Source organism: Chanodichthys erythropterus, chromosome 15 (assembly GCF_024489055.1).
Source record: "Chanodichthys erythropterus isolate Z2021 chromosome 15, ASM2448905v1, whole genome shotgun sequence".
In the NCBI taxonomy this organism is placed as follows: domain Eukaryota; kingdom Metazoa; phylum Chordata; class Actinopteri; order Cypriniformes; family Xenocyprididae; genus Chanodichthys; species Chanodichthys erythropterus.
The window spans coordinates 20,644,487-20,668,973 of NC_090235.1; the positions used below are offsets into that span (position 1 = coordinate 20,644,487).

A 24,487-nucleotide genomic window follows, 5' to 3' on the forward strand; every position below is an offset into this window, starting at 1 on the left:
GGGGGCGTACATATTAATGATCCCGACTGTTATGTAACAGTCAGTGTTATGTTGAGATTCACCTGTTCTTCAGAGGTCTTTTAAACAAATGAGATTTATATAAGAAGGAGGAAACAATGAAGTTTGAGACTCACTGTATGTCATTTCCATGTACTGAACTCTTGTTATTCAACTATGCCGAGGTAAATTCAATTTTCCATTCTATGGCACCTTTAACATTATAAAAGTCTTTTCTGTCACTTGTAATCAATTTAATGCATCCTTGCTGAATAAACATTAATTTCTTTCCCCAAATTGGTATAAACCATTTTGAAAGTGGTTAAACAGTTGTCACAATTCACTTTGTTAGATTATTCTGAGTCTCTGTTTAACAGTACAGTTTGTTGTAAGTTCAGTTGTGTAGCCTGGGATGTCTCATAACTACAACTTATCGAGCGAGCAACACTCTTACTTAAGGCCAGGATTTTGGCACAGATCCTCTGTTTATTTCTGGCCTGTAGCCATATGCCGGGAACAAAATGATCCGTCTTTTCTTTTGCACGTCTACCAGTCTCTCCTAACAGCACTTGATCTGGTGGATGTGACACCGGAGTCCCGCCCACCTTGGAAAATAGTGCTATTTTAAGAACCATAACTGCACCGCCTGACCTGTCAGTCATTGACACAATGTCCCCTCTTTCTGAAACCACACAACTGCTGCTAGTTCCATATACAGGAACTACCATATACAGTGCTTGTTGATCTACATTGTGGACTATAATATGATCAGTTTTAATGTGCTTAAAATACAAACCCAATTCCAAAAAAGTTGGGACACTGTACAAATTGTGAATAAAAAATGAATGCAATCATTTACAAATCTCATAAACTTATATTTTATTCACAATAGAATATAGATAACATATCAAATGTTGAAAGTGAGACATTTTGAAATGTCATGCCAAATATTGGCTCATTTTGGATTTCATGAGAGCTACACATTCCAAAAAAGTTGGGACAGGTAGCAATAAGAGGCCGGAAAAGTTAAATGTACATATAAGGAACAGCTGGAGGACCAATTTGCAACTTATTAGGTCAATTGGCAACATGATAAAAAGAGCCTCTCAGAGTGGCAGTGTCTCTCAGAAGTCAAGATGGGCAGAGGATCACCAATTCCCCCAATGCTGCGGTGAAAAATAGTGGAGCAATATCAGAAAGGAGTTTCTCAGAGAAAAATTGCAAAGAGTTTGAAGTTATCATCATCTACAGTGCATAATATCATCCAAAGATTCAGAGAATCTGGAACAATCTCTGTACATAAGGGTCAAGCCCGGAAAACCATACCGGATGCCCGTGATCTTCGGGTCCTTAGACGGCACTGCGTCACATACAGGAATGCTACTGTAATGGAAATCACAACATGGGCTCAGGAATACTTCCAGAAAACATTGTCGGTGAACACAATCCACCGTGCCATTCACCGTTGCCATCTAAAACTCTATAGGTCAAAAAAGAAGCCATATCTAAACATGATCCAGAAGCGCAGGCGTTTTCTCTGGGCCAAGCCTCATTTAAAATGGACTGTGGCAAAGTGGAAAACTGTTCTGTGTTCAGACGAATCAAAATTTGAAGTTCTTTTTGGAAAACTGGGACGCCATGTCATCTGGACTAAAGGGGACAAGGACAACCCAAGTTGTTATCAGCGCTCAGTTCAGAAGCCCGCATCTCTGATGGTATGGGGTTGCATGAGTGCGTGTGGCATGGGCAGCTTACACATCTGGAAAGGCACCATCAATGCTGAAAGGTATATAGTTCTAGAACAGCATATGCTCCCATCCAGATGTCGTCTCTTTCAGGGAAGACCTTGCATTTTCCAACATGACAATGCCAGACCACATACTGCATCAATTGGATGGATCCGGGTACTGAAATGGCCAGCCTGCAGTCCAGATCTTTCACCCATAGAAAACATTTGGTGCATCATAAAGAGGAAGATGCGACAAAGAAGACCTAAGACAGTTGAGCAACTAGAAGCCTGTATTAGACAAGAATGGGACAACATTCCTGTTCCTAAACTCTCCTCAGTTCCCAGACGTTTGCAGACTGTTATAAAAAGAAGAGGGGATGCCACACATTGGTAAACATTGCCTTGTCCCAACTTTTTTGAGATGTGTTGATGACATGAAATTTAAAATCAACTTATTTTTCCCTTAAAATGATACATTTTCTCAGTTTAAACATGTGATATGTCATCTATGTTGTATTCTGAATAAAATATTGAAATTTGAAACTTCCACATCATTGCATTCTGTTTTTATTCACAATTTGTACAGTGTCCCAACTTTTTTTGGAATCCGGTTTGTATAATTTAATTCAATTTTTCAAAGCAAAAGTCAGTCTATACCATTTCAGAGTCAAGAGGTTCATTTGTTAGTGTCTGTTTCTGTGTTGTATGTCTTCTGTAGAGAATGAGTGGAAACAGACTGTCTGCTGGGAAGAAGAATCATTGCTTCCAGGTGACAGGCTGTGTGAGGATACAGAGAGATAGGAAGAACAGATGCTTTCCCTAAACTTCCACACAAGTAAGTTCGGGCCCAGTAATCACAGCAACACTCATCCTTAATACCTCCAGTTCGTGCTGACTAGAATGAAAAGACTATCTCCACATCAAAAATAGTTTACCAAGTGCTGAGGCCAATGACTTTCGAAGAGTGATATCACAAAGGTTGAAAAGACAAATGTAAATTTAGTCACACAACCTCCAGTGTCACTGATTAAAAGCCTGAATCCTGTATTAGCAGATTTCCAAAGAAATTATTTATTAAATCTTATGGCTAACAAGCAGTTACATAAAGAGATGGTCGTCGAGAATTTTTACATGTAAACTTGCATTGTATAGTGGGGAATTAGATTCATCTCTGTGACTCGATTCTTTTGAGTTTGTTCACCAAATAGAAAGTTCGTTCATGAATCACTTCTGGTTCCATCACTACATGAAACGAGTCTTTTGTATGTTATGAGACATACACCCAAAATGAAAATTATGTCATCATGTCAATTCAAACCTGAATGACTGTCTTTCTTCTGCAGAACACAAAAGAAGATATTTTGAAGAATGTTGGTAACCAAACAGGGTTTGGTGAACAGACTCAAAAGAATTGAAAAAAATACTATGGAAGTCAATGGGGTCCATCAACTGTTTGGTTACTGACATCTTCAAAATATCTTCTTTTGTGTTCAGCAGAAGAAATAAAATCATACAGGTTTGGAACAGCTTGAGGGTAAATTGACTTCCATAGTATTTTTTTCTCCGTACTATGGAAGTCAATGGGGTCCATCATCTGTTTGGTTACCCATATTCTTCTAAATATCTTTTTTTTTTTGTTGTTGTTCAGCAGAAGAAAGAAATTCATACAGGTTTGGAACAACTTTGGGTTGTTCCAAACAGGTAAGGCCTACTTAAAAATCAAAATTTATGTTATTAAATATAAAAAATTATAAATAATACACTGACTAACGTGTACTATTCAGATATTAAGAATTTGTAGTTCTTGGGTTGGTAAAATATTACTATCTCTATTAGGTCTTGTGGCTCTTGGCAACGAAGAGTTTAAAACTGTAGTCTGAACATTCTTCCAGATTAACCATATTACTTTTATTCTTATTCTTGGATTCTATCATTTTAACTTGTTAAAAATGACATTTAAAACCCCTTTATAGCTTAAATTAAATGACTTCGATTAAATGACTATTGTGTCTGCCCTCATTATTCAGAGTTAAACCCTGATAAGCACTTCAGTTTTAACTCTGACTAAAGGACTTAGACATCTCATCCTATTCAGCTGTTATCTGTAATGTGATGTTGGCATTTTCTATGATATTATCCTCTTATGCTAAATATGGCTTTCCATGTTCATTTTCCCCCTCAAAAATGATCTATAGTCTTAGCAGACAAGCTTAAAACCAGACTATGATTATAGTATAGCGCATAGTCTTTTATTAAAACATGAGGCTTATGGATGTGTGGAAAGACCAGTGTCATAATTAATAGTGTAAATATATGAAATATTATTAGCATTCATATAAAATTGTTTATTATTTGTATTTCATATGGAAATATTTATTTTTAATATTAAATATTCATATTAAATATATCAGCACTGTAACTGTTCAATGGTAAAGGATCAAATAAAGAAAACATAAGCAAACAAGACCTGGAAACCAGTGAACAAAAAGATGTAAATGAAACATCTAATGTCACCAACACTGGAATTATGTGGAATGTCTGACAAGCAAACATGATGTATGGAGAATTGATGTAAAAGATGTCTATAATGCAGAATATGATGTCAGAATATGAATCCAACAGGCTCCAGAAGTAAGTATTTCTTCACTGATGGAGGAAGAATGAGTTGCTGGACACCCAATTCACAGCGATTCGACAGTGCGGCACGTATTGCACATCTGGCCAGATGCTGTAGAGTGCGTGGAGTGTTGGTGCAGACGGCAAACAGAGAGTCATAAAAATTCCTGTGCCGCTAAATGAAGAAGAAAAGAAACAAGGCTGAAAAAGCAACACTTCATTATTGGACTTCTTGAAAAGATAGCTTACCCATTTACTAATGCAACAGAGAAATTATTATAAATTATTGAGCATAAGAAAACTTCATGCCCTAAAATTGCAAGACGCTTTGTCTCATTTTCAAGTAAAAACATCACAAAATATTGTTTTCTTTACACAGACCAATATATATATTTGTTCAATAATTATTTTTTTGTAATGTTTTCAAAAGAAGTCTCTTATGCTCACCAAGACTGCATTTATTTGATCAAAAATACAGTAAAATAATGAAAAATAATTTTCTATTATAATATATTAAAATGTAATTTATTCCTGTGATGGCAAAGCTGAATTTTCAGCGTCACATGATCCTTCAGAAATCATTCTAATATGCTGACTTGTTTCTCAAGAAACATTTCTAAACATTTAGTAAACTTAAAAAGAGAATATTGAATATTTTCCCCCCAATTTATTTATTTATTTTTTTCCATTACCAATGTATTATTTTTTCACTTATTTTAAGTATAAACCTTACTAGATTTTAAAGTAATAATTATTTTATTTTAAAATAATAATAAAACTAATATTAAAATTAATACTAATTAATACTAATACTATTAATAATATTTTTTTATGTATTTTCTTATCTTATCCTTTATTATATAATAACTTAAAAGGCAGTTAAAAATATAACAAAAACGTATGAAATAATAATTCTATTATTTGTGGTGTATTAAAAAGTTTATTTCTGACCTCATATACAGCTTCAGGAATAGCAGCTCTCCATTTTTTAGTGTACTTGATATGTTCATATGAATTGACCATCACCTCCACTGCCCTGGGGTATTCATGACACGCCTGCAACACCTACTTAATACAAAAACAACCAAAAACAGCAACGTTAAGTTAAGTAGTAATAATAAAGCAGTTGGGCTGGGGTAGTGATGTACCTTGTGAAACTGTGGTGGATACACTCGGGCTGCTCCGTAGTTCAGAAGCAGCTGATAGCAGCGTTCAGGAATGGCCCACGGCCTGATCTGCGTCACTTTCAGCAGATACTGTATAGCTGCGCATCCATTGACATCCATAGCTTTAGTCTCGGCACCAGCCTCCAGCAACATCTGGATAAGCACATGGTCACAATTCCAGCAAGCTTTGTGCAACGCCGTCTTCTTGTCTTCCTCATAGGAATATACTTTAGCATTGTGGTCCAACAGGATCCGGCAGACGAGATGGTGGTCTGAGCTATAGGTTCGTTCGCGAATGTCCATGGCCCAGAATGAAGCGGTGATAAGAGGTGTCTCCATGTAGCCGTTGACCGCATTGATATCAGCTCCATGTGCGATATATAAAGCCACCAGCTCTGGGATACCGAACCGGGCTGCTGTGTGCAGAGGGGTGTCCTGGTTCTCCTCACTTGGCATGTTGACATTTGCTCCTGAAGTCAGATTAGAAGTTGCTTGTGTTTTTTTTTTTTTTTTTTTTTGTCCACACAATGAAAGTCAACAGTGTCCAATGTTGTTTTGGACCCCATTGACTTTCATTATATGGGCAAATACAGTTAAAATCTTTTTCAAAATTTATTCTTTATGTTCCACAGAAGAAAGCAAGTCATGCACATTTGGAAAGACATTAGGATGAGTAAATAATGACAGAATTTGCTTTTTAGATGGCATATTAAAAACAATACGTCTATTAGGGCTGCACGATATATCGCGTTTATTGCACGCGATTATTTTATGCGAAACTTGTCAGAGCTGTACAGCTCTGTGATCAGTAGTGAATGCTTCTCCCTCTGAAAGCCAGAGGGCGCTCTCGTGCAGAAACTCCAAATATGCTCTGCCACAGAAGTAGATAACACACATCATTCCAGGAAATCCCTATGGGATCGCTGTAGCTGAATAAATACAAGATTGAAACGTTTTGATTGATTAAACATGACTAATAAACACACGACTGCCTTATTCTGTGTAAGAAGCCACATCATCTTACAGGAGGATGCTCAACTATCGTTATGAAGTGAGTTTGGAGTAAAAATATATTATTAAATGTTGTCTTGTCTTGTTGGACAAGATGTTAGTAAATGCTTCTAATGTCTGGAAAGATGTTTGACGCGTGTTGCTTTTTCAAATGTATATTATAAGCGACTCAAACTCATAGTGCTTTTTTAGATGGATTAGCATTTTGGAGCCATACTTCATTGACAAGCTGCGCATAAAACAATAATTGCAGCGAATGCGATTTCATAATTGCACTAAGAATCGCGTTTAAGCACGATTTCAATGTTATTTTGCGTATCGTGCGATAAATCATGCAGACCTAATGTCTATATAGTTTTTTTAAAGGGGAGCTATAATGCCTCTTTTCACACAATGTAATATAAGTCTCTGTTGTCCCAAGAATGTGTCTAAAGTTTCAGCTCAAAATACCCCACAGATCATTTATTGTAGCTTGTCAAATTTACCTCTTTTTGGGTGTGAACAAAAACATGCCATTTTTGTGTGTGTCCCTTTAAATGCAAATGAGCTGCTGCTCCCTTTCCAGAAGAGGGCGGAGCTTTAACAGCTTGCGCTTCGGTTGCTCAACAACAACAAAGCTGGAGAATCTCACGCAGCCAAAATGACGACAGTGTTCAGCCTTACATTGTTCAAACCGGAGTCGACACTGATGGAGATACTCAGGAAAGAAGTTACAACTTTTAGAATGAAACTGAACGTTTCTGAATGGTTAGTGGATAAATTTATGTAGTTGCTGTGGAGTTGATTCAACTCATCCACTAGCATGTGCCGTCATGTTAATCTTTTGTGTAAATCCAGCGTTGAACTGACCCTCGGTTTTTGAAGAAGTCCAGCATAAAATGATTTGCGCATAATGTACTAAAATAACTAAAACTGAAATAAAAGGGGACCTATTATGCAAAATCATTAAGTTAAACTAAATGAAATTGAGAAATTCTGCAATCATAACTTTACAAATTTACAGACCTTTGAGAATCAGATGTTTGGCACAGTCCAAAGACTCTGCTGTAATGCAGTAGTGTAAAGGGGTGTGTCCACTCAGAGACATGCTGTTGATCCGCGCGCCCCATTCCAGCAGAAGTCCCACACAGTCAGCATTAGACACCGTACAGGCCACATGTAGAGGGGTCTTCCCATTAGGTTTCCTGTTGACCGCTGCCCCATTCTGCAGAAGAACTACGGCACTCTCCAAAGCATTGTACATCATACACACATGAAGACCCATCGCCCACGATGTCTCCAACTTATAACTTGGTAGCCAGTATCCTAGTGGAAAATAAGCATTTTATAAGTAGTCACAGAGCCTCAACATCAAGATTTAATGTTAAAATGTACATACTGTACATATGTAAGGGAAAGTTTTTATTTTAGGTGTAACTGATCCCAGAGTTGCTATTATTAAAAAAAACTAAAAATAATTTTCAGGAATTGAAATAAAGCTGCAATAAAATATAAATATTAGATGAAAAACTTAAAAAACTTCAACAAAACTGAGAAATATTGCTTTGGCAAATGACTGAAATAAATGATACATTTATATATAATATATAAACTTATTATTTATTTCAGTTATTTGCCAAAGCGATATTTCTCAAAACTAATACAAATTACAAAAACACATAAAATATAAAACTATGAAAATATAAAAATAAAAGCTATTTCAAAATATTAATAAACACTATAATAGTATATAAATAATACTAAAACAACACTGTTAACATATTTCATATTAAAATAGTACAAATGGGGTGGGGAATAATCTTTTAAAAAGAAGCTTGCTAATTGGTTGCAGGTGGTATTAGGGGGCGGGGCATTTTCATTCTACAGCATCTGATTAGACAAAATTCTGTGTAGTGCATGATGAGTCATCAATATTTTTTGTTTGTTTTTTTTCCGGAAGACAAAATCTTACTAAAAGTGAACTTTTAGCAATATACATCCTAACAGATGGCCTCAAAGCTAAACACACAAGGCCTAAAGGCCACAAAACTCCTGATTTTTGACTTTTGATTCATCTGAGGTCAAAAATCACATTTATAATTATACAACTGGACAAATGCTTTTTAAAAAAAAGTTTTAGATAAAATATATATGGTCCATATCACACTGTAGATTAAATTTATAGTCCAAATCACACTGCAAGACACCGTTTTTGTTGAGGGTGATTTCACAGACGACCTTTATTTCTGTTGGTTACTGGCGGTCTGGCTCCACCCTGTGGCTGGATAACTAACTGCAGCCATACAGTGCAATGATTTCTCTGGTAAAAGAGCGACTGTTGTGTTATCATCATGAATTACCTTGCTTATACGAGGCAAGGATCATATCGCGGTCCTCCACGTCTAACACAGCGTCTATGTCAATGCTGGTGGTGCGAAGGATTTTTGCAACCTCAGCTGCATCGTTACGCGTGAGCGCTTCTAGAAAGCTTGTCTTTAAACGGTTCACTGCTTCCCGCCGCGACAAATCCCGGTCATCTTCCTCCGCTAAACCGAGAACTGCTCGAGGCCTGCTCATATCGCACACATACACAGATTAATCCGCACTCTTTCAGTAAATATAAAAGATTTCCAAAAGCTTTGTAAATTCCGCTGGTCGGGAGGGTGGCTGTGAAACAAAATCGGTGGAGTCAGTCACATAGTCTTACTATTAATAGACTGTGAGGGGAAGAGGTCAAGGCATACTGGACCAGCAAACTTTTATAAGTTACTTCTGTTATGCCTCCTTAAAACGAATCACTCATGTGTATGTCACCTTTAGCATCTGCTAAAAGAATTAAGGTAAGGCCAAATTAATTTAGTATGATCTTAAAGTTACAATAAAGAATTTTGGGCAAAACTATGATTACCAAAGACAAACATTAACCAAAATTTAACCAAGTCTTGTAACTGTGATAACAAGTGAATAGGTGAAATGAAGTTGCATTTATGAAAATGAATACACTAGTACAGCTGAAATAAGATGTTCGCTATTGTTTCCACAAGTCATTAAGCAGCAACCATTTTCAGATGTGTTAATAAAAGTTTCTCAAGTAATAAATCAACACATTAGAAATTTCTGTGTAACAAGGCCTTTTCATTTTTCATATTAAAATAAGACATTTGGGGCGGGAAATATCCTTAAAAAAGCAGCTTGCTAATTGGTTACAGGTGGTATTAGGGGGCAGGGCTTTTTCATTCTAGAGAGCATCTGATTATTAAAAAATCTGTGTAGTGCATGATGAGTCATCAATACTCTTTTGTTTGTTTTCCTCCCTGTTGAAAAACCAGCATATGCTGGTAAGGTAGGTTTTGAAGCTCTTTTGAGCTGGTCCAGGACCTACGGAAAAGGATTAGGGCCAAGCAATAATAAAAAAATAAAACCATCTCGAGATTAAAGTTGTTAAATTACAAGAAAAAATCGTTAAATTTGAAGAAAAAAGTTGAGATAAAATGTTGAGAATAAACTCGTTAAATTACGAGAAAAATCTCGTTAAATTTCGAGAAAAGTCGAGATAAAATGTTGAGAAAAAACTCATTAAATTACGAGAAAAAAGTCATTAAATTATGAGAAAATTGTCGTTAAATTTCTAGAAAAAAGTCTAAATAAAATGTTGAGAATAAACTCATTAAATTACGAGAAAAAATCATTAAATTTCAAGAAAAAAGTTGAGATAAAATGTTGAATAAACTTGTTAAATTACGAGAAAAAACTTGTTAAATTTCGAGAAAAAATTTGAGATAAAATGTTGAGAATAAAGTCATTAAATTACAATAAAAAAGTCGTTAAATTACGAGAAAAATGTCGTTAAATTTCGAGATAAAATGTTGAGAATAAACTCATTATGAGAATAAAATCATTAAATTACGAGAAAAAAGTAATTTTGTGTTCATAATTTAACTTTTTTTCTCATAATTTAATGAGTTTATTCTCAACATTTTATCTCGACTTTTTTCTCGAAATTTAACGAGTTTTTTCTCAACATTTTATCTTGACTTTTTTCTCGTAATTTAACGAGATTATTCTCAACATTTTATCTCAACTTTTTTTTGTAATTTAACGAGTTTATTCTTAACATTTTATCTCGACTTTTTTCTCGAAATTTAACGAGTTTTTTCTCAACATTTTATCTTGACTTTTTTCTCGTAATTTAACGAGATTATTCTCAACATTTTATCTCAACTTTTTTTTTGTAATTTAACGAGTTTATTCTTAAGATTTTATCTCGACTTTTTCCTCGAAATTTAACGAGTTTTTTCTCGAAATTTAACGAGTTTTTTCTCAACATTTTATCTTGACTTTTTTCTCGTAATTTAACGAGATTATTCTCAACATTTTATCTCAACTTTTTTTTTGTAATTTAACGAGTTTATTCTTAACATTTTATCTCGACTTTTTTCTCGAAATTTAATGAGTTTTTTCTCGTAATTTAACGAGTTTATTCTCAACATTTTATCTCGACTTTTCCTCGAAATTTAACAACTTTAATCTCGAGATGGTTTTATTTTTTTATTATTGCTTGGTCCTAATCCTCTTCCATAAGGACTAGTATAGGACCAGCATACCAGCTTCAAAACCTACCTTACCAGCATATGCTGTTTTTTTCAACAGGGCTGTAAGACAAAATCTTACTAAAAGTGAACTTTTAGCAGTATACAAACTTTTACATGACCCCAAAGCTAACACACAAGGCCTAAAGACCACAAAACTCCTGATTTTGATTTCAGGGGATGCTGCGACAAATTATTTTAATAGTCTCTTGATTCATTTGAGGTCATAAAAATCACATGTATAATAATTATACAACTGGAATCTGAATCCACAAACTGGAATGATTTGGAATGATCTTATTTCTCATACGAGTTCAGAACCAATTTGCCAAAATGTAAAATAGTTAAGTTTTCCCATGAGTTCAAAACATCCACACTTGAATCAAACTTCTTGCACATGAACAACTCGAGACACTTTGGAATGATCTTTCATTGTATTTCTCTGACCAAATATTTCATTTGAAGTGTATTTACAGTCCAACATGACAAACTTTCACAAGGCTTTTAATTTTTCATGAACAAAAATAAAAGATAAAATTGAGTAGTTTTGGAAAGAATGGGTAGGCTATGGCACATTAAGGTCCCTCATGCGGGTATGACAAAAGAAAATACACAGGTTAATGCTCTGTTCTCAGGTGTTGCGTGCAGCTCCTCTATACTCTGCTGTATAGTGAAAACAACAAAACAATCCACGAAAGAGAACCACATTACTGTCCTCAAATCAGTACGTGATTACCCCTGCACACAGACACATTCAGACAGACAGACCCGGTCTTCAGTCTCCTCATGGAAATTGATTTAAAAACAACAACAACAAAAAAAAAAACACCGGGCTTAAAAGCTATTGCTTCAACTTTCACATACAAAAGTCAGTATATAGTAAATGGATAGGAAGGTTAGATTTGGATCTACAGCAGGTTATTTTCCAGTTAGAGGGCTAGAAAGGATTTCATAATGTTAAGACGAGCATATAAAGATATGTTCACAAGAGCATTGTGAGCTAATGAAGAAACATACTAATTCTCTGACTTTTTGATTACAATGTATAACAGTTTTTTTTTTTTTTTTTTTTTTGGTAATACTTCGTAAATAAATAACGTTAACTGATTTACAAACATTTCTTTGATTGGGAACAAAAATAAATAGACTATGACAGACTTCAAATTATTAGAGATAAATAATTCAGTAATTAACAATGAATATAATCTTACATGGAGTCACATTTGAGTGCTTGTAATAAATCCACAGGGTCACCAGGCACTGCCTAATGTTCTCCGTACAGTGCCCAAGTACCACTGAAGCTGCCTTCGTGTTGCTATGGAAATAACCAGTAATTCAAATGTAAACATGGACATCATCACAGATGGGAGAACAGCATGTTTACAAGAATGCGGAATTGAGAAAAATGTGATATGAATAGATAAAACTGGGCAGTGAAAAGAACGCAGGCTTAATACTGTATGACTCGTCAAAGCGGAATCTGAAATGCAAAAGCGAAGTCTTTAGGCTACTGTGTTTTGTACACTTGCAGTGGATACATAAGGAAAATGTGTTGCATAAATTTTAAAATACAACCCAGGATAAATCGATAGAGGCTATATTGGTTACTCTATGCAGTAAATTACATTATAAAACACTTATTTACCACGTTACGGTGCTCTCTTTGTGAGTGTGACAAATACTGATAAAAAACACACAATGGGATCAATCTGAATAAAGTCTATACTGATAAAATAACATACACTACCATTCAAAAGTTTATTCCTGTGATGCAAAGCTCAATTTTCAACATCATTACTTCAGTTTTCAGTGTCACATGATCCTTTTAGAAATCATTCTAATTTGCTGCTCAAGAAACATTTCTGATTATCATCAATGTTTAAAACAGTATAAATGTCTTTACTGTCACTTTTGGTAAATTTAACGCATCCTTGCAAGCAGGGCCTAAAATTAACACTCGGCAAACGGCAAATGCAAGTAAAAACTGGTGTTGGTGAGTATATGAAATGGTGTCAGTGCCAGTTGGCTGGTAACATTTTTATAAATTTTAACAATGCAAAAATTTGAGAACATGAACGACACTCGGGACAGTTGACAAGCCAGTGCTGCATCGTCACAAAAGCGCATTTAAATATTCAGGCTCAAGTAGATGCAAAAGGGAACTCAATTCGTTACTCGCACACTGTGTGGGACGTTTCGTATGCAAACATCCGATGAGTGCGCCCAGAAATCCGCAAATACTGGTCTGAGCTCTCTTTCACGTCTTCTTATGTCTTGGCAATATCCTTGTAAACATAACATAGTTATGTATTAACTGAATTGAAACAGTTAAGAAAGAAAATGCATGTGAATCAGTGCATTCACTCTTAAAGTGACAGCAGCCTAATATTCCTGCTGCTGTCTGTTTTTTTATTGTTATTTAAAAAAGAACAGACAAAGAACAATCACTCATTGCTCTTGAATCAATAACTTTTGTAAGTTTAATAAGGATTAATCTATGTTTCATGGCTGGTAAAAAATATTTATGGCTGATAAATTCACCAAAAAATTCACCGGCCATTGGCAGGTGTAGCAAAAAGTTAGTTTTAGGCCCTGCTTGCAAGTATTAAAAAAAAAAAAAAAAAAAAAAAATCTTAACCTAACCCTAAACTTTTGAATGGTAGTGTATATTATGGAAGCTTGTTTCCACCACTGAATAAAAAATAAAAAAGGTAACTGCGACTTCTTATCTCACAATTCTGCCTTTTTTTCGTAGAATTGTGTGATATAAACTCACAATTGCATGATACAAAGTCAGAATTGCTTGTTATAGTCAGAATTGCGTGATATAAAGTCAGAATTGTGAGATATAAACTTGACTTGACTTGCAATTGCAACTATTACACAATTCTGACTATAACACGTAAATGTGAGTGTATCTTGCAAATTTTGACTTTATAACTTGCAATTGCGACTTGCATACAATTCTGAATTTATAAATCATAAGTATTTCGCAATTCTGACTGTATAACTCACAATTGCGACTATCACATGATTCTGACTTTATAACTCGTAAATGTGATTATATCTCACAATTCTGACTTTATAACTCGCAATCATGAGTATATTTCGCAATTCTGACTTTATAACTCACAATTGCGACTATCACACAATTCTGACTTTATAACTCGCAATCATGAGTATATCTCGCAATTCTAACTTTATAACTCGCAATTGCGACTATATCTCACAATTCTGACTTTATAACTCGCAAATGTGAGTTTCTCGCAATTCTGACTTTATAACTCGCAATTGCGACTTTATCACACAATTCTGACTTTATAACTCGCAATCATGAGTAAATCTCGCAATTCTGACTTTATAACTCACAATTGCGACTATCACATGATTCTGACTTTATAACTCGTAAATGTGATTATATCTCGCAATTCTGACTTTATAACTCACAATTGCGACTATCACACAATTCTGACTTTATAACTCGCAAACGTGAGTTTCTCGCAATTCTGACTTTATAACTCGCAATTGCGACTATATCTCACAATTCTGACTTTATAACTCGCAATTGCGACTATATCTCACAATTCTGACTTTATAACTCGCAATCATGAGTATATCTCGCAATTCTAACTTTATAACTCGCAATTGCGACTATATCTCACAATTCTGACTTTATAACTTGCAATCATGAGTATATCTCGCAATTCTGACTTTATAACTCGCAAATTTGAGTATATCTCACAATTCTGACTTTATAACTCGCAATTGCGACTATTTCTCACAATTCTGACTTTATAACTCGCAAATTTGAGTATATCTCACAATTCTGACTTTATAACTCGCAATTGCGACTTTCTCACAATTCTGACTTTATAACTCGCAATCATGAGTATATCTCGCAATTCTAACTTTATAACTCGCAATTGCGACTATATCTCGCAATTCTGACTTTATAACTCACAACTGCAACATTATATCTCGCAATTCTGACTTTATAACTCGCAAATTTGAGTATATCTCACAATTCTGACTTTATAACTCGCAATTGTGACTAACACACAATTCTGTCTTTATAACTCACAATTGCAACTATATCTCGCAATTCTGACTTTATAACTCACAATTGCTACATTATATCTCGCAATTCTGACTTTATAACTCACAACTGCATCTTTATCACACAATTCTTACTTTATAACTCGTAAATGTGAGCATATCTCAAAATTCTGACTTAATAACTCGCAATTGCGCGAGTGAGGAAAAAAAGTCAGAATTGTGAGATAAAAAGTTGTAACTATCTTTTTTTTTTTTATTCCGTGTCTGAAACAAGCTTCCGTAGTATATAGATATAGGTCCGTTTTAAGTGCACATTTGTCATCTGCTCTACAACATTTGGATGCCGGTAAAATAGATGTGCATTCACACAATCGTAATCCAGACTGTAACCTCAAACCATAAACCATAAAGCACTTCAAAAGGCAGCACTTGGGTCTAACTGAGAATCTACCTCAGGGCGATGGAGAGGGCAGAAGCAGGTAGCTGTGGAATAGAAGCAGCAGAGGGCTTTTTTTCTTGCTTTTTTTTTTTCTTTCAGAGTACAAGTCTCACATCTTTGGAGAAATCGTTTAGTATCGCATTGCCACCACATGACTTCCAAAGATCATTAGGAGGTTTCAAGCTCGGAGAAGAACGTACGCGTCAGTTGTATTCGACTTGAATACTGGCAGGTCGTTGAAGGAGATCCGAACAGTAGGTTCAAAGTATACAGTGAAATATCCACAATGAGGGTCCGTGATATCTCATTACCCGGAATGGCTTTCTTCTCACAGTAAGGTTTGCGTTTGCCAGTGAATCAGACTGTAGTGGTTCTTTTGAGCAGCACTCAAACTCTAGTCTGAGGTGAAGAGACACTCGACAGCAACACTGTCCATCACTATGACCTGTGCTTTGTCAAAGCCTTCGTATTAAAAACTTTCCCATTTCCTTGAACAAACTATCCTTGTTTTGATAGAAAAATGGCACGTTAGACATAATCATATTTACTTTTTCTGCATATGTACATTGTCTCAATGTCTAAAGGTGCTTGTAATGCAGAGTTATTAACTGTCATGAATGAGTTATGAGCTGATATGCTCTGGTTAACATACATACATACTCTCCATATGCAAATAAATAGATATTAATCAGACATAAAACACAGGAAACCAAAAAGCAGTGATCATTCTGCTAAAACAAGAAAAAAACCTGAATGTTGTTCAGTAAAAATAACAAAATCCATATCTGGACATTTTGGTTTCAATTCATCCAATGGCAGCTCAATAGCAATAAGCCCCTTTTGCAATGAACTTTGAGTCTCTTGAATTGCTGAACTCATCTGTACTTAAAATGGTGAGACAGTAGTGAGGGTTAAAAAGTACTGTCATTTAGTAGCGCCCTCTCCTGGTCCGGAGGAGTTGCTATTTTTCTGGACCCGTTTCTGAACCTGCTCCAGTTCCTTCTTGCGCTGTTTCTCCATTTTCTCTCTGTTTCTGCGAGCTTTTTCCATCAACAACTTCAGATCCTTCAGCTTTTTCTTAAGCAGAGCCCGATCCTGAGAGGACTCTACGCCCAGAGCCTGCCAAAAACACAGGCAAACACACTTACGATATGTTCAGATGGGTCTTAAGAAACTATGCTAATCTCTTAAAGATAACTTTCTCATCACAGGGAAAGCAGATGGCACATGAATTATTCTAGACATTTTAGCATATGGCTGGAAATTGATGCATCAAAACAACACATAACCATGTACTGCACACATTTACTGGACTTCATTAATGATGTAAATAAAATAAAAAATATATATGTGAAATAACAAAATGAATCAAAGCTTTTGTTGTAGATAATCTTAAAAATCTTAAAGGCACACTATGTAAGATTTTTAGATTAAAATATCCAAAAACCACTAAAACAATGTTATATATTTTTGTTGACTTGTGTACACATTAAATCCAGAGAAATCAGCAATTTTAATGTCCGTGCATCGCCTAATAATGACGTCATATGCGAGCTACCTTCGATTTCCAGTTTTACTAATATCGATCTAGATTACTGCAAAGTGCAACAAGTCTCTCATAGCAGCCACTAAGCGAACGCACAGACTGATGTTATAACATAACTTTCAACACACTCAAATGTATTTAGTATGATTGTTTTAACCATGTAAAACAGCGCATCTTTATCCCACATATGCAACAAAAAGAGCGGAAGTGGATGACTGCAGCAAAAGCATAATAAAAGCTCAGCTGAACTCGAGGTGTCTGTCATTAGCATCGCTCCCACAGCTCTTGACCCATCCTGCTTCATTAGTAAAACTTTAAAGGTTCCCTAGAATTAAAAATTGAATTTATCTTGGCATAGTTAAATAACAAGAGTTCAGTACATGGAAATGACATACAGTGAGTCTCAAACTCCATTGTTTCCTCCTCCTTGTGTAAATCTCACTTGTTTAAAAGACCTCCGAAGAACAGGAGAATCTCAACATAACACCAACTGTTACGTAACAGTCGGAATCATTAATATGTACGCCCCCAATATTTGCATATGCCAGCTCATGTTCAAGGCATTAGAGAAGGGCAGCCAGTATTAATATCTGGATCTGTGCACAGCTGAATCATCAGACTAGGTAAGCAAGCAAGAACAATAGCGAAAAATGGCAGATGGAGCAATAATAACTGACATGATCCATGATATCATGATATTTTTAGTGATATTTGTAAATTGTCTTTCTAATTGTTTCGTTAGCATGTTGCTAATGTACTGTTAAATGTGGTTAAAGTTACCATCGTTTCTTACTGTATTCACGGAGACAAGAGCAGTCGCTATTTTAATTTTTAAACACTTGCAGTCTGTATAATTCATAAACACAACTTCATTCTTTATAAATCTCTCCAACAGTGTGTAATGTTAGATTTAGCCACGGAGCACTATCAAACTCTTTCAGAATCAAATTTAAACATCCAAATAAATACCATACTCACATAATCCGACGCATGCATGCAGTATGCATGACGAACACTTCCTAAAGATCCATTTTGAGGGTTATATTAGCTGTGTAAACTTTGTTTATGCACTGTTTAAGGCAAGCGCGAGCTCCGGTGGCGGGGAGCGCGAGCATTTAAAGGGGCCGCAGCATGAATCTGCGCATTTTTAATTATGCCCCAAAATAGGCAGTTAAAAAAATTAATAAAAAAAAATCTATGGGGTATTTTGAGCTGAAACTTCACAGACACATTCAGTGGACACCTTAGACTTATATTACATCTTGTAAAAAAATGTTCGATGGCACCTTTAATACATTAGCTCATCCATGAACATGATTTCTGCCCGGGTCCGTCATATTCCTTTCCATCAGCTGTGGATATGAAGATGGTAATGCCCCTAATTCTATGTCTCATCATCAAGCTACATCTTTGTTTTGAATAAACGACCTCTAGTGAAAAAAATTACATATTGTGCCTTTAATTTATTTGTGTAATATACAAACTTTTTTTATGACTCTAAATGTGCATAAATAAAAAAAATAAAATTCTGTTGAATTGTAGGGGAAAATATCATGCCAGAATTTTTAAATTTACCATTTTATGTTTCATAGTTTTCATGTGACATCACACACTTATAGGAATGCCCACCTGGAGGGCAAAACAAGGCTTTCCTCCACTGCCCAGTATATAAAAAAGTATACACATTTTTATTTTTTGAAAATGACCGATCGTTTCGCTAGACAAGACCTTTATTCCTCGCCTCGGATCGTGTAGAGCCCTTTGAAGCTGCACTGAAACTGCAGTTTAGACCTTCAACCTGTTGGTAGCCGTTGAAGTCCACTATATAGAGAAAACCATAATTTCTTTTCGACTGAAGAAAAGACAAACTACTAGTAAATTATCAGGAAATTTTAACTCTAAAGTGAACTAATACTTTAATATCCCTTTTTTAGTTGCTTTTAGTGATTTAAATACTGCAGCAGGGTCTGTATATGGATCACAAGTATCCAAAACCTACATTTTGTTTACATATTTTTGTGTTTCTTCTTTTGAAAGGTGATCTAAATATTCATGGCTTGAAACAGATGGATAATTGACAGACCTGTGCTGCAGTTCTATGGATGTTTTGCCCTCCAAAACTATGAATAGAGGGTTAACAGACTAAATCATCCCAACAAATCTGTTCCTCACCTTGAGTGCTGTGCTGTCCAGCTTCAGTAACTGCTCTCCATCCACATTCTTGGCAGTAAAAAGAGAAACATATTGTTCCAGGTTCAAACCCATGAGCCAACATGACACCTGTTGACATGTCCATTCAGTCACACTACGGTTCTGCCACTGATACGGCTTCGGAGGCGGACCATCATCTAGAATCTGACACAAACACACACACAGCATTTGCTAGAGAAGGTCACATAGTCATCAGCATTGATTAATCATTTATGTGAATTGGCTTCCATGAATTTTTCATACATTTCTACAAAGCACAGTTAATATACTTTGAGGAAAAACAAATGGAATTCATTAATAAAGAAAATTAGTGTTTGGGTCACAAATGACCTGCAATAAATGCCAGAACTAGGCTAAATTTAAGTGTTTTAAGTGGAAAGAAGAATCACGCTGGAACTCAAACTCATTAAAACAAAGCCTCACCTCATCTTCAATCATATCCACACTCTAATAAACGCAGCATAAATCACAAGAGAAACATTTACTGAGTCAGTAAAAGCCTTTGTTGATCATACATATATAGGCTATACACTTTCCAGGCAGAACATTTTAGCATGCAAGTGATTCTTTAGGGTGTGTTCACACTTGCCAGATTTGGTTTGAATAAAACAAATTGGTGCGATTGCTCTGATAATGCGGTTCAGGGGCGGAGCCAGACATTGTTAACATTTGGGGCTTAGCCCAAATCTATATTTTTCCAATGACATTTTAATTTTCTGTTAACAGCTTTACTGACATGAAAGAAAATTTAGTAAATTTTAAGGTTGGAACTTTTCAAAATTAAGAGCTTCAACCCATTTACAGTGTGCAAAATTGACCAGAGAAACAGCATTGTACCTCGACATGAAAGAGGGTTTAGTTCTTTTTAGTCTCTAATGTTTTAGGCCTATATAATTATTCATATGACTAATATTCATATATTGTAAAAAAAAAAAAAAAAAAAAAAAAAAGCTATCTAAATAAATTACACTTTTTATTAGAAATTATAAGACTTTTGTACTAATTTCTAAGATAGGCCTAAATCCTTGAGCTTTTATTTTGATCACCAGCTGATCGCGTGTGCGCACTTGCAGCGCAGACAGACTGTATACATACTTAATCACTGTATTTTGCTGTTTTATAAAGGCACAAAGCCATATCACTGTTTCGATTTTAGTTCGTTGGCAAAATACAACGTTAGAGACCATTTACATGTTTTAAATTTTCGGTTCATTATGAAACGCTGGCACCGGGTCATTAATGGGAAACACTGAATGAACGTTTAGCTGACCAGTGCCAAAGTTGTATTATCAGCTGTTATATCATAACAAAAACCCTTCAACCGGACCGCTTCAGGCCTGCCGCTGCTGTGAGTGAGTGACAGGAGGCGTGTCTCTGTACAACTGCGGTGTGCGTGAACTCGCTGTCGGAGAGAAGAGAGAGAAAGTGTTACTGGTAACGCTGTATGTATGGATAGTACTGTAGAAAAGCGGTATTGAACTGTTTAACATATTTTAATAGAGAGATATGTTTAGAAAAATTATATTTTGACAGTACTGTTAAGAAACCTCAAACCTGAAAGATTCGGGGCTTGACTCAAAACATTCGGGGCTGAAGCCACGGCAAAATCGGCTGGCGCCACCCCTGATGCGGTTCATTCGAATAAGTGTGAAAGAAGCCATCCGAACCAAACAAGAAGAACAAGAACCAACTTTCCAGCTTACCCATCTGTCTGTTTTCAAACAAACTCCAGTGGGGTTTAACTGAAATATGAATGCAACACGAACCAAAAACAGGACGTGATGTCACAGGATGCGACCCTAAAAAGGACAGGATGCTCAAGAATATGTGTTTTTTCTCATCATTGTCGCAATGTTGTCAGTACAGGTGTCAGAACCGCGTCTCCTTACAGCGGATCTTCGTTTTTGTGTGGCGGAGGAATTCCTGCCACTGTTTTGACTTCTTTCCACATTTTATAAGCTTATCACGAGTTCTCAGCTGAAAATACCATTATATGTACGGACATACAACGAGCATGTTTAACCCAGAACACAGCATTGTTTTGGATATTCAGTAAGTCAAAATATGTCATAAAAACAGTTTTCCCCCCTTTAGGTTCGGTGTTAAAAATGAATGCTAAGTAAACCATGACTAAATGTATCATTTCCTTTTTTGGTCCGGACTAAAAGAACCAAACTAAAAGTGTGAACACACCATACTTCAGTTTCAGTTTAAGATTGGAGAGATGTGAGGCTGAGACAGGATTTTCACTTTTGTATCTCTTTAAGCAGAGACATCAGGATAAATGTACAAACATCACCTCATCTGAGGATAGCGTTAGTGTTTGCGATCGGCCAGACACCTTAACGTCGGTCAGGGCAGCACTGATCTCTGTGGAGCTCGTGCTGCTGAGGCTGAGGTCATCAGTGACAACAGGACCCTGAAGAGAGACACAGACAGAGATAAACCTGTAAGACACGATTGTTATCTGATTGACACGTTTACCCTTGTACCATGTTGATTGGCATGAACTGTTTCTCCATTTTTAAGAGGTAATTATGTAATTATTTTGCCTCCATTCTGATTGTTTTATTGATTATGACAAAGGATTATCAGTGTAATTAATGTTGATTGACAGCTAAACCAATTAAGTCTCTTCAAATTATTGTGACAACCCAACAAATTGCTTTGAGTACACTGATACTGTCACTCAAATGATGATCATGATAATTTGTTACTGAGTAATTGATTTGCATTTTTAAAGGGGTCCTATTATGCTTTTTTACATTTCATCTGTGTAATGTTGTTGATAAGGGGCGTGACATTTGCGAAACACATTTGAAGCGGCTGACCAATCAAGACACATTGGTCCAGTCGACCAATCAGAGCACAATGTGCTTTTAAGAAGGAGTGGCTTCATAGAGACAGGAACTAAACAGAGCGTTACTGTCAGACTAGGGAGGGGAGGAGCTGCAATAAAGTCAAATATGTGAAAAATAAGGTGTTTTTTGAACATTCAAACATATTCTAGTAAACGCCAAAAACAAAATCAAGACTGTAAAAGGGCATAATAGGTCCTCTTTAACATTTGAACATTCAAGCATGACAAACTTTTCCAGTAGAGCCCAAAAACCAAATCAAGTCCTCTTTAAATAAATGCATGCAGGGAAAGTCTTTCAACATGTGTAATCAACTAACATGATGCATTTGAGTATGATTCTGATTAGATATTCTGAACACAAATCAAATTGCATTATGAAGCATACTTTGTTCGCTGGTCACTTTCTGTCTAAAATGTTGGCGAAAAGCTTCAAAACTCAAAGTTAGTGCTTGTTTCTCAACGTCAAAATTTTTATTTGAAGAAGAAGCACACTCTCGTCCCTGTAGAGACTATCCAGACAGATGAGATGGACATTTTTACCGGCCTGCTTGTCTCTAACATCTCAAAGCCTGTGAGAGAGATTCTGACCTGATTATGAAAATACTCTTTTGGACTATTCATGCACAGAAGTGATTCATTCAAAGCTACAATAATTGAATGCCTAGAGTCAGCATGGGTAGCTGGCCATAGTTTTACTTCTGTCCTTCAGACATTTGCACAAAGCATTAATACAAGAATTCATTAATCCCAGGAGCACAGCCTGAGCAAGGTCACAGTATGAGAAGAAAACATAAAACATTAAAAGAATGCATGCAGCTAAATTAAATTCCCCAATTTCAGCTCCAAAACAGTCCTTTTAAATGTGTGAATCTCTATAATAAGTAAGCAAATAAAACAGTAATGTGCAACTATGTCTACAGCTAAAAGCAAAGATTTATTTTTTTTAATCTGATTAGCCTTGGATCTGAACAAACAAGACGTGATACAGTACCACGTAATATGAATAGGAGAAGAAGCGTGGCCAGGAAAGAGATTTCTGTTCAATGGAAATGTAACAAACCAGAGGGAGATTATGTCACTAAACAAGCAGTAGGCATTCATATTGGAAACTGACTGCAGTTTCTTTTAAACCAGCTATCAATAAAAACATATATACACTACTACACACACACACACACTAATATGGAAGCTTGTTTCCGCCACTGAATAAAAAATAAAAAAGGTAATAGCGACTTTTTATCTCACAATTCTGACTTCAGAATTGCATGATATAAAGTTGCAATTGTGAGAAAAAGTCAGAAGTGCAAGAAAAAACAATTTCTCACAATTGTGAGTTTATATCTTGCAATTCCGACTTTACAACTCGTAATTGTGAGTTTATATCTTGCAATTCTGAGAAAAAAAGTCAGAATGATTATATGTTAACCAGCAAATGTGAGAAAAAGGTCAGATTTGTGAGATAAAAAGACAAAATTATCTTTTATATTGTTTTATTCCATGGCAGAAACAAGCTTCCATACACTACCGGTCAAAAGTTTGGGATCAATAAGATTTGTTAATGTATTTTGAAAGAAGTCTCTACTGCTTACTGTACAAAATACAGTAAAAACAGTAAAATTGTGAAATATTATTACAATTTCAAATAACTGTTCTCAGTATTGTTGTAATTTATTGTTGTGATGCAAAGCTTAATTTTCAGCAGCATTACTCCTTCAGAAATCATTCTAATATGCTGATTTGCTGCTCAAGAAACATTTCTTTCTTCTTATTATTACCTGAAAGTGGTAGTGATGCTTAACGAATGCTTATCAGGATTCTTTGAGGATTAGAACGTTCAAAAGAACAGCATTTATTTGAAATATAAATATTTTGTAATATTATAAATGTCTGTACTGTCACTTTAATCACTTTGGAAAACTAAAAACCCCTTTGCTGACCCCAAACTTCTAAACATGTGTATACTATAGATATACATACACTATGTGTTTGTGTGTGTCTTTTCTCACCTTGCTCTTGCATCTTTCAGGGCTGTTCTCTGCTGAAGGCCCTGTGGAGCTAAAGATAAGTAACTGGTTATTGAAACATGCACAGTGAATGAGTGGTTCGCGGCACAGACACAGATCATACTCACAAGCCAGAGCTGCATTCATAACACTGCTGCTTTAAAGACTGAAGGTTCAGCTTTAGCCTTAATTTAGTTTAATTTGCATTGTTAAAAAGTCAATTGTAAATCACGGTTGAAATCCAGGGACTGTGACGCTGCGGGATACGACCATTCTGTATGTATA

At 35.6% G+C, this 24,487-nt stretch overlaps 2 protein-coding genes across 5 annotated transcripts in view; both read right to left on the reverse strand.

The window, feature by feature from the left end:
* Positions 1–3,848: 3,848 nt before the first annotated feature.
* asb4 (ankyrin repeat and SOCS box containing 4) lies at positions 3,849–9,075 on the reverse strand. The gene is made up of 5 exons (XM_067361429.1): positions 8,859–9,075; positions 7,525–7,824; positions 5,491–5,978; positions 5,294–5,407; positions 3,849–4,517 (listed from the first exon to the last, which is right to left on the reverse strand). Exons 1-5 carry the CDS (start codon positions 9,073–9,075, stop codon positions 4,329–4,331), a joined length of 1,308 nt encoding a protein of 435 aa, XP_067217530.1. The 3' UTR covers positions 3,849–4,328.
* Positions 9,076–11,520: 2,445 nt separating this feature from the next.
* ppp1r9a (protein phosphatase 1, regulatory subunit 9A) overlaps positions 11,521–24,487 on the reverse strand; it is a 79,392-nt gene continuing 66,425 nt past the window's right edge. For 3 of the 4 annotated variants that reach the window (XM_067412192.1, XM_067412191.1, XM_067412193.1), the window contains exons 16-19: positions 24,206–24,254; positions 21,639–21,758; positions 19,301–19,483; positions 11,521–16,701 (exon numbers count right to left, since the gene is read on the reverse strand). In XM_067412192.1, coding sequence (XP_067268293.1) covers positions 16,507–16,701; positions 19,301–19,483; positions 21,639–21,758; positions 24,206–24,254 — 547 coding nt within the window. In that variant the 3' untranslated portion in view covers positions 11,521–16,506. The remainder of the gene's footprint in view (positions 16,702–19,300; positions 19,484–21,638; positions 21,759–24,205; positions 24,255–24,487) is intronic. The other variant, XM_067412194.1, reaches the window with a different exon arrangement.